We start from the raw sequence: 15,895 nt of genomic DNA, 5'->3' as shown, positions 1-15,895 counted from the left end.
ACGGGGAATGGGCTAAAGTTGCGCCAGGGGAGGTTTAGGTTGGATATTAGGAAGAACTTCATTACTGAAAGGGTTGTTAGGCATTGGAATGGGCTGCCCAGGGAAGTGGTTGAGTCACCATCCCTGGAGGTCTTTAAAAGACATTTAGATGTAGAGCTTAGGGATATGGTTTAGTGGAGGACTTGTTAGTGTGATGTCAGAGGTTGGACTTTGTGATCTTGGAGGTCTTTTCCAACCTAGTTGATTCTGTGATCATCACCTAAGCCAGAGAGCAGCAGCATCCTGAAGTTCACAGGGGTCTGGTCTGATGGCCAGATGACGGCCTACCACACATTTCATCTCCTTAGCCTTGCTGTTGTGCTGCTGTTGCAATGTGTCTATGAAACATCTGCTCCAGAAGATCAGGGTGTGCTCTCCTTGAAGTCCTGGTATTCATTCATCAGGTTCAATATTTTGATGTCTGCTTTTAGCAATGACAGATTAATTTTCCTCTTTTTCTTTCAAGTGAAATCAAGTATTACTTGGACACGATGGTTTGATGAATAATCCAGAAAATCTGTTTAATGTTTTCAATTTTCAGAGATTTGTCCATTTCATTAAGTTCTGTCAAAAGACTTGGAAAAACAAACAAACAAACAAAAAAACCCCACAAACAAACAGCAGATAACAAAAAGTATTATCTGCTTTATTGCGTGTTTGAAGATGTATTGTTATTTAATAACTATATATAGAGCAAAATGTTTTTTCACTATTAATGTACTTGCTGTGCAGGAAAGCAAGTGTTATTTAATATAATCACAGAAAAGTTTGGGTTGGAATGGACCTTAAAGACTACCCAGTTCCAAACCCTGCTGTGGGCAGGGACACCTCCCACCTCCCACTAGATTAGGGTGCCCAAATCCCATCCAGACTGGCCTTGGGCACTGACAGGGATGGGGCACCCATAGCACTTCTGGGCAGCCTGGCCCAGGGCCTCACTGCCAATTTCTTCCTAATACCTAATCTAAATCTACACTCCTTAAGTTTAAAACTGTTGCCCCTTGCCCTATCACTACATGCCATTGTAAAGTCTCTCTCTGTCTTTCTTGTAAGACCTCTTTAAGTACTGTAATGTTGGAATAAGGCCTCCCCGGAGCCTTTTCTTCTCCAGGCTAAACCGCCCCAATGCTCTCAGCTTCTGTTCACAGGAGAGGTGCTCCAGCCCCTGATAATTGCTGTGGCCCTCCTCTGCACCCATTCAACAGGTCCACATCTCTCTGGTGCTGGTGACCCCAGAGCTGGATGCAGCACTCCAAGCAGGGCCTCACAGGGGCAGAGCGGAGGAAGATAATTACCTCCATCAGCCACCCTTTTGATGCAGCCCAGGATGCGGTTGGCAATTTTAAGACTTGAAGATATTTCAGGTTTTGAACACTGCTGGGTTTGCTCATTTCTGCTTCTTTGCCACTGCATCTGCTGGTCTAAAGAAACAGAAATCCAAAAGAGGGGAAAACAGAAAACCGAAACAGCTGATGGCAGGAATAAAGCTGATGAGACCACAAGGATGCAGGGAGACTCAGATTCTCAGTGCATTTAGACGAGGGTCTTCAAATGAGGATCAAGCTGCAAGTCCCTACCAATGTTACCAGCTGAGTTCAGACATCCTGGATGACAAGAATTTATTGGCAACGTGAAACACTAAATGAGAAAAGATGCTCTGGAGAAGAGAATTTTTGGTAGTGGCAGGATCCCACTTCGATTGGTTTGTGTGGGAATGACTTCTGATCAGGAGATATGGTATGGTGGTGTAGCAGTGAGGTTGGCACACAGGGATACGCTAAATTTAACTTCCTGCCGATGAGCATATTTTAAACACTAACAACTAGCTATTTTTGCTTATTTTAATTCATGTGCTCTAAGTGCCCTCTTTTATAGCATAAAAGTTCTGTATAGTGCAGTAGCTCTGTACAGTTAAACAGCTCTGTACATTAAACAGCAGAAAATGAATTGATGAAACTCACATTCATCTGGTAGTAAAACTAAACTTCACCAGCATCCTTATGTGATGCTGGTACGCTGATAAAATGAAGAAATTATAGAAAATTTGTATCAGAATTTTTTCCCAGGTCAGGTCATTTTAGGAAGCAAAATCAGTTTAGGAAGCAGAATCAGGTAGCAGCTTAAGGGCTTCTAGAACACTTACCCTTTATTGGGATGCTAAACAAAAGCAAATCAACAACAACAACAAAAGAGCAAGCATGGCCTGTGTTCTGCAGCTGAACGCAGCCAGCTTTCAGGGCTGGAAGCAGGCCTTGAAATCAAAAATATAAACGTGAAGGGTATTGGAGGTGGTGTTGCTGAAGAGACTGCCTCCTTGTAGAGAACCAGGCAGGCTTCTCAAGGATGAGTCTGGGGTGCTGCTGCAATGGTGAAGCAAAATATAAACATATTAGCACTTTTTACAAAATGTTATTACTACTAATAAAAGTAGCTTACTAAACCTTCTGGAGTTTGATGGGTTATGCTAGTCTGTGGCACCTGCCCAGCCAGCTGTGCCCTTTCTCATTTTGCTCCCACCCTGTCCCCCTTTTAGAAGGGTTCTCCAAAAGTTTGGTTTCTGGTCTGGCAGAACTGGGGCAAAATGACATTTTCAGACCTGGTGGCATCTCATGCTTTAAGGAGCAGCTGGCAGAAGGTACAAGTAGTTGGCGTGCCATTTCTTTTTCACAGTCACCGAGCATATTGTTCCCAAAATTTGATTCATCCATGCTGGCTCAAGGCCTAGGGAGATGCAGCTCCAGGAACAGGAGTTATATTCAGGAGAGCGAGGGCTGGGGGACGTGAAGGAGGAGGAGGAGGCATGAAGAGGAAGAGGAGGCTCTGTATTTGCATCATTGGGAAGGATCTGAAGTTAGAAAAAAAAATCCCACATAGCCTAAGATATAAAATTGTCTTGAAAAAATGCTTATCTGTTTGAAAAATGCATCACTACCTTGGTTAATAGTGATCTAATTCAGATCTGTTTCTGTACATACTTCAGACCCTGTTACGTATTTTATGTACAGAGTTTCTCAATTTAATTTTATAGACATTTTTAAGAAATCTGTTTCTTAATGATAAATCACTTTTTGTCAGGTTTCTCTTGATAAGTATTTTCCAGATTTCACAGCAGCACCTATGAGGTATTTCATCTACTTTAAAACTCATGTTGGAAGTCCCTTCTTTGGGAAAGGAGGCAGAGAGCTGCTTTTATGAAACCTTTATTTCCCGAAGTCTCCACTGTTTCTCTTCATTGCCTGCAGTTGTCACAGATTTGAAACACTGCCCCATGGTGCGGAAGGCGCTAAATAAAAAAATGATTGTCTGCAGTGATAGCATCTGAGGGATTTATTGGGTTTGCTGAGCTGTTTTCCGCTGCAGGGTAAGGACCGGAGTCACAGGCTTGAGCTCTTGGAGTCCCGGGGGCTTTCTGCTCCATGCAGCCATCAGGTCTTGTGATGGGTTTCTCAGGTCTGATAACAAAGTTCCCTTGCTTGGAGGTAGCTTAGGAGTGATAAGTTTTCATTACTGCCTCTGCCTTACCCATTCTTTTTTTCCCAGCTGGTGATCTGTTCTGGAGCTGGGCACTGGGTGGATTTCACACTGATTTCAGCCCAGGCATGCTTGCTTGTTATGAATTAATATTTGCAAGGATGTTCCCTGCCTGGCATTCCAGAGGTACAGCATGGGGAAAAGTACTCCCAAGTGAGGACTTCCCTGAATACTGGAATGATCTTTGTTTGCGACAAAACGATCTTTATAATTTTCATTATTTTTACTTAAAATATATGCTTGCCACAGAATAGACTAAACCTTGCTTTTGCTCTCAAATACTTTAATCTATTAGGGCAATGCTTGTGTATCTTGCATATACATACATGTGTTAAACATCAGAAGAAATCCTACAGTTTGGAAGCATGTTTGCTGTTGTGTAACTAGAACAAAAAGCCTCAAAGATTCTGCTCCAGGAGTGGTCACAGCATTGCAGGTGTTTCAGCTGACCGTTAAAGCAGTCTTCTAAAAACTGAGGTAGCACTCTCATCCTTCTGCTGTCTTCCCCCATAATAGAAAGTGGAGTCAGTGAAGTTGTGATATAATATTTAAAGTGTAGGAAATCCCACCTTACTGAAATGTGTTCTTCTTCTGGAAAATATCTGACTTTTAATTTGGGTAAATATTGCACAGTTTTGGCATTAATCCGATGCCTTATTTGAACCGCTTGATCTTTCTGAATCTATAAAAATTAAGTTGGAAATCTTCAGAGGAGTGGTTTTGTAACCTTGGTGCTTCAGATGGTTGCTGTAAATTCAACGTGAACAGTTTTCCGTTGTGTTTTAGCACTTCTCTTTTTCAGTTTTGTTGAAGAAGGTGAAAAAAAAAAAAGTATAAATGTTTAAAAATGCTTATGAAATGTAGTACAGGCTTGGCCCATTTTATGATAAAAGCCTGTTTTGAATTCAGTATGAGAATAGCTTAACTTCTGCCCCAAATTCCCATCTTTCATACATGTTTCACCTGGGGAGTCTTAGTCATGAACTTGGATTTTCAAAAGTCAATTAACACTTCAGTATCATACCACCATCACAAGGCCTCCTGCTATCATGTCTTTGCAAAGGTTGTAGCATTAATGAGGTGTGAAAGCAGATTAACTACTAATCCAAGGTGTATGCTGAATTGCCCCATTAAAGTAAGGAGCTCAAGTAATCAAGCACTGCAATTATTTAAGAACAGGAATAGGCAATTCCAAAACTACTTCAGAAATATGTTTTGACCAATTAAGAAACCAAAGACATCTTCCACAGACCTAATCTTGGGCAAATTTAGAACTTTGTAATAATAACGTAGACTATAAATGCTATTTTTTCCTCACTCTTCCTATCCAGGAATAGAGTAGCATGCAGTTGTTTTTCAGAGAGACAGGTACCTTAGGATCCTTGCCAGTAAAAGCAGAGCAGGACGTCTTGTCCTTCGTGGAGGAAAAATACAATTCAAAAGTGAATGTAGACATTAGTCACTGGTTTCTGAAAAACACAGGCAATTGATGAATTTTGTACAGGAGACCCTGCTTGGGAAAACAAGAATCCCTTTGAAGTTCTTTTTTATTGCTGCAATTTGAGAAACTGGGGTAGCTCAGACTGCTCATTCACTGATACCTTTGTAGATGAGTCAGGCAATATGTGTTTAAGAGACTTCTACAGATTAGGGGCCATTTTTTAATTTGCAGATTTCACTACTCAACGGTTTGAAAATTCACAGTTTAAAATATACAATGAATCCAGTTTTTCATTTTAGATTTCATCTGTATTTTGAAGTGCTTGAACATTACTGCAGCTACAGCACTGCATCTTCTTAAGGCCATTGAATGGCTTCTAGTCTGGAGGATCTGCACATAAATCCCCAAAATGTGATAAGTGGTGTTTGAAATCTGGGGTAACAATCCCAACAAAATTCACAAAAGAAGTATTCAACTCAAGCCTGATCGCCAGGCTTTGTAATTAAAATCCTGACTGGACACCAAAGCCTTATTTGTGGTCCAGCCCTTAGCCAGACACAAAGTCCTCAGCCTCCAGTTTTGTAGAGATGAGCTCATTTGTGCCTGGCCCTATAAGAAGTGGGCATTCCTTGTGGGGGGCTATTTCATCTGTAGGAATTTCAAAGGAGAGACGTGTGAATGAGGGTGCATAAATATGAATACAAGTAGCGCATGCTTTCACATTATGTCCTTACTTTTCCCTTGCAGTGTTCTCCTCAGCATGTTGTTCCGTGGGTCACAATGCACTTGATTTTCAGCAGTGAGTGAGCGTTTTGCTGGCTTTCTATGTGTATGCACAAGTTCTGTCCAGTGGTTTGCCGCTTGCTCTTGAGGTGGCAAACAAGCTTTTTTATTCCTGAGCAAGCTCTTTTAGTGCTGGATGAAAAATGTAGTATATGGGAAATTAGTTCAACTGAAAAGCAAAGTTCTGCCGAGGGGAGAATTTTCACGCTGCAAGTCTGTCATAAAATATGTGTTATTGCAGTGGGTGAATTTGCAAATTACTGTCAAACCGGTACTGAATTGTGTTAATATGGTTGTTTAGGGCAGTGCACATTTAATTATTAACTGTTATGATGCAATGTCATTATTTCTTCTGGGTCTATGTTGTTTTATTTAGTGTGTTGCTGCTGGGATTTTCGGTCAGCTAAGTCTATACTAAGCCTCCTTTGAACAAGAGACAAAATAATTATTTCGATGTCAGGTTCACCAGGAGACCATACTGCTACTAGAAAAAAAAACCCACCATGTAAAATATATCAGTTTCTTGTGGATAAAACATTACAGAAGAATGTACGAAGAATATCTAGAGTAACTTTAATACCTTCCATAGCACACCCATCTGAGGGATAGGACGTGAAAGCGTTAAGTGGGGAATTCCAGAAGGAGAGCACCTAAGAGAAAACCTGGACTGAATTCATCCAGTGGAATACCCTGAGAATCGGTGTAGGTCTCTTCAGACTGTGGATATATGGTGGAGGGTACATTATCTTCTGGAGGTGCCATAAGATCTTCAAGTAGGATGGGACTTCAGGTTTTTCCTCCCACCCGCAGGATAGCTTGGTCAGGCTCATGTTGACAACCTAGAGTTAGATTTTTTTTTTTCAATATGACTGAAGTACATCAACACCAATACCATAATTTTACTCACTTCCCTTTCGTTCCCAAATTTCTTTGGTGAGAGAGTTTCAGACAATGTGCAAAATGATAGATTTTTGCAATATCACAGTCCAGGGAGAGCTTGGCCTGTGTGCAGACTCTTGGCAGCAAGTTTCCATATTTGTGCTTTAAATAAAAACTGCAGTTTCTCATCACTCTTTCTGACCCTGGAGCAGTGGAAACAATCTGTTCTTGCTGAGATTTACTGAAGCTATGTAGAAATGGAACAAATATAAATATGGAATTATGTTACAATTCCATGGAAAATTTTGAGAGAAAATTATTTTGTGTGAAAAGTCTAGACCAAAAGAAGAGTTTATTAGATAGTCAGAATGCCGGCATTTCTGAACCACCAAAAGCACAATGCTTTTGAAAAGAGGCTACATGTCTCAATGATGAATGGAAAGCAGCAATTAGAAAGTAGACTATATTAAAATTAGCAAAAACTAAGTAAGGCATTTAAGACCTTCAACGGGAATGACTTGGTAGAGATGATGTAATCTCTGCTGATGCCAGGATTGCTTATAAGGAGTAGTTTTCTGTCTTTAGAACATATAGGTTAGCATGGCAGTAGAGGAGGAGGAAGATGGAGAAAGCAAGCAATAGTGCTGTGGCTCCTCTTATTGTAGTATCCTGAGTAATATCCTTCCATTGACAGAAATTTACACAAAATTTTCAGTTGGATATGTTTTCTTTTTGAAGCTGAAAAGTTACACAGGAGCCTGTGGTAAATAAACAATTTTCTTGATTCAATGCTCAAGTGTAAAGGCAGGAAATTTGGGATTGAACCAACATTTTCAACAACAACAACAACAAAATCCTCCCTCTTTTTTTCATTTGAAATGTTAATTAGCTTATATATGTTTTGTAAACCACTGAAAATTAACCTAAATAAAAATATAAATCTTTTTTCTTCTTGAAAATATTGAAATGAATGAACTTCAAAGTTTCTATGTCTGTCTTTTTTTTTTTTTTTCTGAAGTTATTAGTGGAAGTTATTCATGTGTCTCAGAGACAGCATGCAAAGCTGCAGTGTCAGGAAGGGCTGATAGGACTCCTGGAGGTCTAAACAGATGAAGCCAGAAGAGATACAGTGACCTCTGAGTATTATACTAGTGAGACGAAAGTGTGATGTTACACACAGTTCTGATGTGGATGTGCTTAAAATGGTACTGAAACACTTTATGTTTTTTTACAGTGTTAACAGAATTTAATGCACGGACTTCATCAGTGCTTCTGATGACTGAATTAGCTTGCTCATTAACTGCTGGGACAGCTCATTAATTTTTCACTGTACCTTTTTTTTTTTTTTTTTTTTTTTTCCTTTCTCCTAGGTTTATGATGAATGTGACTTGGGAAGGTAAAGATTTGTCCTTCACAGCTGATGGTTATCAGGCACATCCCAGGCTGGTGGTGATTGTACTGAACAAAGATCGCGAATGGGAGAAGGTGAGCATCATCTGTAGGTAAAAGATTGAGAGGAGGTAGGAGAGACTTGGTAGAACCCTGTTAATGACAGGTAGACAGATTAACATCACACATGTCAATGATGATATTCTGCTGTAGCAGGTTTGTCACAACAGCTCAGAGAAAATAATTTTATCTTATTCTGAGTAGGTCTAATGAATTTTAATAGGGAAAGCAACATATCAATGAAGGTAGGCCACATGGATTTCAGAAGATTTATGTGAAATGTACATTACATTTCTTCTCACAATTTGGTAAAATAAAATGGTGAACTGAAAAATTTCCTGAAACTTGAATTTTAACTAACTTTAACTACTGAAGCTTGGGTGGATTTATATATCTTGACATACTCCAGGAACTCTACAGAAAAGTCCTTTTTACTTGCTTTTATTAAATTATTTTTTTCCTTCTTTCTTATCTTTCTACAGGTTTTAAGCAGATTTTATTCTCAATTTTGGCTCTGATGTTTTGCAGGATTATTTGTAGTCCCATGTTTTAAAAATACAGGACCTTAGAAACTGTTTACACTATAAGAAAAAAATACAGCTGTACCACCCCACCCCCAATTTATTTTAAATTCATAAAGCATGATCATGCATTACCTAAATTGCTGCTGAAATCTATGAGCTCTTTTGTCTTATAGTTTTAGGATCCCATAAATGTTCAAATCCAGTTTGTAAGACTGCCAGGCTCTTCATGATGTTGAATAATAATGACAAAATAAGAATTACTGTAGGACATCTCAGTAAATATGCTAGTCATGCAAAACACTGAGAGTAGTTGTAGATTATGCTATGTATTTCTTGATGTTCATTTGATGCAAATTTAATTCTCTTGACAAATTTAATTCTATTGAAATGTGTCAATCTGAATCTTTGGAGGAATCTCTTTCTCAGTAACAATTTTAAAATAAGCTAAGAAATTTTCATAATTCTGCAATGGTCTGCACGTCACATATAATGTTCTGCAAAAAAATGTTATTCTACACGGGGAATATTAGTATGGCACCAAAGGGAGAAAATGGTTATAGAGGCAGACTACAATGCTCACGGTATCATAACTTTATACATTTAGTCTCTTGAGACTTCTCTAAAGTGGCTGCTCACAGGACAAGAGGACATAGACGTTCTTGAAATGAACTAGCAAATGAGAAGAAGTGCTGAATATATGAATCAACAATATTTCCAGTAAATAGTTTGGGCCTTTGTTAACCCTTGAGTGTCTCCCATATGAGAGAATGGAAGATTTAGTCCAGCTTTTTCTGTATCTAACCATGCATGTTGTACAGCATGTTGTACACCTGCTGCACTGGGCTACAAGGCTCTCTGTAGGCTGAGGCTTACATCTTCCATCTGGTAAATCCCTCCGTGTTTGAGGGGTTTCTGGAAAGATGAAGAGTAACTGAAGGGGTGCTGCTGCCCAGAAAATATGATGCATCTACTCCTAGCTGCTGCCTTTGCTTTAGAGCCCTTCTGGTAGCAGGCCAGACAACTTACTTTGGTAGAGACAACCTGCCCCTAGCTGCAGCTTTTGTATCTGCTTCTGTCATATGCCTCTGTCCTATGGGAAGGCAGCCAGGTTTAATTATGTCAGAGGGCAGAAGCAAAAGGCAGCCAAGAACGGGCTGTCACCACCAGAATTATTCTTCCAACCTCAAGCTGATCTCTGCCTCCGTGGATGAAGACAAATAAACTGACTAATCAATTATCCTGGCAAACTGGAGGCAGTGCTCGGCCATGTTGGAGCACCCCACATTTATAGCAGTAGAATATCACTCTGCGCTTCAGAAATAGCAGAAATGTTCCTCTGACTTAGACATGAGAAGACTCTTGACCACCTCTTGATTTATTTGTACATATCTGTAGTGCCATCTTGACATTCCTTCCAAGTTTCTTTCCTCACTCCATATCTTGTAGAAACAAGGAGAAAGAAATTGGCTTTCTCCTTGCACTGTTTTGCTTGGTTTCAAAACTGTCAAAGTTAGTCATCGGAGATACAACATTTTCTGCTTTGAGTTTCCTGACAGGTGCATGCTTTTATTTCTAATTACAGTATATTACAGTCTTATTAAATGTTCTCAATCCTATAAGGAAAACATCAAGTCCTAGAACCTAATTAAATGATTTACTCATGTGAAAAACCGACAATGCAACAGGATGCTAATAATAGTAACGTAACTAATGTACACAGAAATTGCAAATAGTTACTTTATTATTCATGTAAGAAAGAATAATTGTGTTGTATGGGACAATTTTTTACCCAGTATTCTCCTGAAAATACAAGATTTAATATGAAAACTCAATTTCCTGTGGTTTTAGTATAATAACATGCTTTTATTTAAATACATTTTTTTCCTTGGTCTCAAAAATTGATCTATTTGACTCAGGGCTTGAGGTTATAGAAAATACATTCAAGCATAGTTGAAGAGCATATATCTTATCCTTAGGAAAATAAGTTCTTTTTTCCTTTACAAATGACTCAGTATCAATACTTTGAAACGGAAACTTCATATGTAAATGGGGTTGACTTGGGGATTTGTCCCATAACTGATTCTGGTTGGATGATAATAGTTTGAAAATCACTTTTGGGCACGTTCAGCAGGCATCCAGCAAGTTATTTTGACAGATCCTAGAGCAGCTGCTCAAACTTCTGACATCAACATTCATAGTCTTCCTGCTATATCTTGACAGCTGATGGGGCTGCTGTTCTTAGGCAAGAGATTTTTAAGAAGACAAGCTTAATGTGCTTGTTTCAATGAAACTTGATAAATTTGCCAGAATTAACAGTGCTGCCCCACTATCACCAAAAGTCTGCAGGAACACTGCTAGTGCTGAAGAAAGTCTCAGAGGTCCAGCAGTAGCAGCTGCAAGTCCCCCATTAAGCTTATCTCAGTGAGGTGTGACCTGGACATCTCACCCAGCCTATTAACTTCGCTGAGGTGCAGACTTCACAGTCCATTAGTCTTTTCCTTTTTTTCTTGAATTTGGAAAATTAATTGAAATAAAACCAATCAATCCAATATTAAAATCATATACTTGAATATAAATAGCAGTGGCAAAATTAGGTTGACAAGGCACGTGACCAAGAAGGCCAACAGCGTCCTGGCTTGCATAAGAAACAGTGTGGCCAGCAGGGCTAGGGAAGTGATTGTCCTTCTGTACTCGGCTCTGGTGAGGCTGCACCTTGAGTACTGTGTTCAGTTTTGGGCCCGTTGCTACAAGAAGGATGTCAAGGTACTCGAGCAAGGCCAGAGAAGGACATTGAATCTGGTGAGGGGTCTGGAGAGCAAGTCTTATGAGGAGCGGCTGAGGGAGCTGGGCTTGTTTGGCCTGGAGAAAAGGAGGCTCAGGGGTGACCTTATCGCTCTCTACAGGTACCTTAAAGGAGGCTGTAGCGAGGTGGGGGTTGGTCTGTTCTCCCACGTGCCTGGTGACAGGACAATGGGGAATGGGCTAAAGTTGTGGCAGGGGAGTTTTAGGTTGGATGTTAGGAAGAACTTCATTACTGAAAGGGTTGTTAGGCATTGGAATAGGCTGCCCAGGGAAGTGGTTTAGTCACCATCCCTGGAGGTCTTTAAAAGACATTTAGATGTAGAGCTTAGTGATATGGTTTAGTGGAGGACTTGTTAGTGTGATGTCAGAGGTTGGACTCGATGATCTTGGAGGTCTGTTCCAACCTAGATGATTCTGTGATTCTGTGATTCTGTGATGAAAGTGCATGATCCATTTGCTAGTGTATCTTTTGTCAGTAGCTCTGTGGCCTAACCTGACGGCTACAGCAGATACAGCATGCTTCTTAACATGTGTTAGGTTGTTACTTTCAGTGTTTCATCCATGTTGCTTACTGTATTTAGTCTTACTGTAAAGACTTACTCTATCCTAACACTTGCTGTTGCATGCAAGTTGTATCTTGTTTATGTATTAGTGGCTTTTACTTGGTTAAGGGAAAGGCCTTTAAGCTTTTACTATGCTGAATTGTTTGAATTGTGCCAGTTGTTATGCAGCATTCTTTAAATCCTGTATTCCCAAGAAGACAATGCAGGATTTAAAGATTCTCTCTGCTGCTGTAAAGGAAATGTAAATGCCATGGAAAGGGGTGGTGAAGTGTACTTTGTTCCTGTTATTTATAGCTAATAGTTAAGATTATGGGAGTAGTGTGGGAGCTGCTTTCAGAGCAGCTCTTCCTTTCTGGAAGTAAAGGTGTGGCCATTTAGACACATGGAGAGCTGAAAGATATTCAGTATGTGCCGAGGGTGACAAAAAGTCTTCCCTACCTGGCAGGTGGAGCAAAGGCCGTCCATTTGTTCATCTCCTTTCTTTCTAATGACATAATTAATTTATAAAATGATTTCCCTGGCATAAATTTGAACTCCTGTGCTACACAAAGTTATTTGGGACATTTCCCAGTACCAAAGCTGTATCAACCACTGAGGATCTGGGGAGTGCTGATTAATAATTCTGTATTAAAAACGAGGCTACAGGAGCTAGTAGCTTTTCTTTCTTCCCGTTTGTTTATAATCTCTGTGGGTACTTAATTTTCCTTTGAGCCCTGATGGTCCCAGTGTTGGTGCTTTCCTGTCAGTGTAAGGAGCCGCCATGAGGGAAGAGCAGTACATTTGCATACCCCATATGAGATTTTGCAGCAATTTTTGAAAACGTCAAAGTCCTAAAATGGATGCCTTCAAACCAACTAGGACTTTAAACCATTCCCCATTAATAAGATATGAAAGTGCTCTCATCGTATTTTGTCATTTAAATTTAGAATGTCATTGTGAAATGTGGACCTTGATCAACATGCAGAGGCACAAAAGTTTGCAGCAGAAGGAATACAACAGATGCTGTTTCTGGGGAAAGGATTTTGCTTGTGTGCTTTGTTCCGCAGCTACTTGTTATTGCTAACCTGACAAAGTCAATTTATGCTTCCTAGTTATTCTGTTAAGACTTGCCAGAGTAGCTCTCCCTTGTAAGTGGAAAAGTGTGGTGAAATAAAAGTAACGAATAGTTTTTCTATAAAGCAAGATGAATTAGATTTTGTGTTTGCTCAGCATTATTTTCTTCCCAAAAGTGCGAAGTGTGACAGCTCAAAAAGTATGTTTGCTATATGTGTGTGTTTGGTGCAGAAAAAACATCACTTTTTTTTTTTTTTTTTTTTTTTTTTATCTTTTCAAAGGTTTGGTCGGGTAATCCTGGGAGTGCATTTAGCATCTGTGTCATCATGTGACATTTTTCCTTACAAAAGGATGATGACTGTGTTACTGCGTACAGTTCCCATCTGCTGGGAAGAGGGTGATAGGACTGAGTTATTTGTTTGTTTTCTCTGAGATGCCTGTGTGACAGACATTCTTTTCATGCCAACACTGACATTATTTAGAGACTGGCTTAGGGTGCAGCAGGAGAGGGAACTCTGAGGGGTACAGTAATAAGTAGCTTTGCAACTTTTTTTCCTCTCTTTACGCTAGCTGTGTATCTGTAGCTGTTACACAAAACCACACCAAATAGTTCATTATTGCCCTCTTCTGCTGCAGTGTTCAGAAAATGAATGAAGGGAGGGTGAGATGAGGACCCTATCATTGCTAATTCAGGCAGACATCAAACAAACTCTTCCATATTCTCAACTATTTTCTGTTTTTCGTCCTCTATACTGTAGAGATTAAATGAACAGGAAAATTCCAGCGCATACATGAAGAGGAAACAGGAAAGACTGTAGATGTTTCAAAGAAACACAACGATAAATGTACATGTATTTGTATAATGGGAGCACTGCTTTGAAGTCCACGCTTGAAAGTTTTATAGGTTTTGCACCGACAATAGTGAAACAAACCCTGTATGTGTGAAGCAACTTTATGTATGTTTGTATGCAGGTATTTATTTTAAGAGTTCCAGTCTTTTGGCCATAAATAAGAGGTTTTATCATTTGGGGTAGGATCCTTCCCAAAAACAATCCTATTGCCCTCTTTTCAAGTGTGGGTCATCTTCCATATTCCTCTGGGATTGAGGCCACACACTGCTGTGTTAGCAATCTAGGTAGGAATGACAGAAATTTATGAGAAACATCTGGATATTTCCTGGCTTTTCCATACAGCAGAGTAAAGCTTAGTTGGGTGCAGCTTTTGACAGTTCCATAGCAGAGCATGTCTGCCTTTTTTGAACATTATTCTCAGCTTGAATTTTCTGGTTCAAAAAAGTTTGCTTTATAAATACACACTATCAGGTTTATTACTTGTAGCTCCATCTCAATGCATTTTTACATTCCCCCTCTGTTTTTGAATCTAGCAATGCAGATATCTGAAATGAAGCATCCACTGAAAATAAGCTCAATTTCACTTATAGCTACTCTAGTACTGTTAATTGAATTCTTTGGAGGTCTAGACAGAATGAGAACTCACCTTCTAAACATACTTCTATGCCTTTGCACTCTAAGCATGCTATTCTCTTCTTTGTAGCTTGCTTGATTTGCTATAGACTGTAACTAAATATAGTTAATTGAGTTTGTTTGGAGAATAAATCAAATTTTCAGACCTCTCATCGAACTATTCAGTAGTTCCATTTTACACATTGCATAATCCAGAAGTCCAAATACTTCTTCTCTATTTTATTTAATGCTCAATTAAATGGTTGTCATTCTAAAAACAGAGATTTTAAAGAACGCATATTAGAAAAAAAAGTCTATATTTTTCCTGTGTTCTTAATGTACCTAGAGAAGGAAATAATTCTTTAGCACATGGGATTTTCTAACAGCACGTGGTTGCAGGTGAAGATTGTTATAAGTTGCCCCCTTAATTAATTTTCAGAGAGCATTGCATTAATAATAGAAAGGAATTTACTGAGTAAGCAACAGCAAGCAAAACAGCGCTGGGCGGCCGGGGAGTCTCGGCTCCACCAACGGCGTGCACCTCACCCCCGCCAGGGTCCCTTTTTATATCTTGGTAATTCCGGGATTACGCAGCACATCCTGGTATATTCTGCGACTGCGCGCACTGTTGCTAGGGGGTCGTCTCTGTCCCTCTGGTGGTCGTGAAGATGAAGGCCGTAGTCTTCCTCAGCGTTGTGGTTCAACTTCTTTTTTTATTTGGTCATGTTGGCCCAGCGTGAGACAGGAAGGCAGGATGTTGATACACTAGTTTAGCAACTTATCAGGAGATGGTTACATGAGCTTTGCAGCAGGGTCTTTGAACAAAAGAGGCAACTGAGATGCAGAAGGAGAGAAGGGGAGAGGGTTCTCTTTTTTGTTACATTAAGCAAAAGAATTTTCATAGTGTCTAGCCAAGTATTATACATCTTACTTCAGCAGAAAGCTTTCGCAACTCCCGCTCCTCAAACGGAACTCCTTGTTTTATAATACAAAAGACAATGAACAAACATTTATTGTGTATTACAAAGATGGATGTGTTACACTTAAATGGGGGTTGATTTTAAATAGACTTAATCTACTAGGAAAGAGGAAAGGAAGGCAGATGAGACAGAGAAAACCATCCTGATTCATCTATAGCAAAGTTTCCTGTCATTACAGAGTGGCTACACCAAGTATAGATGTTGCATCTTACGTTGGCTTCATTTTAAATGCAGGATGGCTGTGCCTGCCACACCACTTCAAATATGTGAGATTCACCTTGATGCAGCTGGAATATGTCTCTGGCTGCCTACTATTAATGAGCTGTGCTTTCAGCTGGATTCTTTGGAACGGTAGTCTTGCTTCCAGGAGCTAGTGGAAATTATTTCT

At 39.7% G+C, this 15,895-nt stretch overlaps 1 protein-coding gene across 2 annotated transcripts in view; it reads left to right on the top strand.

Annotated features, from left to right (window-relative positions):
* GRIN2A (glutamate ionotropic receptor NMDA type subunit 2A) overlaps positions 1–15,895 on the top strand; it is a 191,631-nt gene that overhangs the window by 113,533 nt on the left and 62,203 nt on the right. For both annotated transcript variants that reach the window (XM_032197371.1, XM_032197370.1), the window contains exon 4: positions 8,044–8,158. In XM_032197371.1, the coding sequence (XP_032053262.1) occupies positions 8,044–8,158 (115 nt within the window). The remainder of the gene's footprint in view (positions 1–8,043; positions 8,159–15,895) is intronic.

Source organism: Aythya fuligula, chromosome 15 (genome assembly GCF_009819795.1).
Source record: "Aythya fuligula isolate bAytFul2 chromosome 15, bAytFul2.pri, whole genome shotgun sequence".
Lineage (NCBI taxonomy): Eukaryota > Metazoa > Chordata > Aves > Anseriformes > Anatidae > Aythya > Aythya fuligula.
Note: the sequence above shows the minus strand (reverse complement) of the source record. Positions and strands in the feature narration are given on the sequence as shown.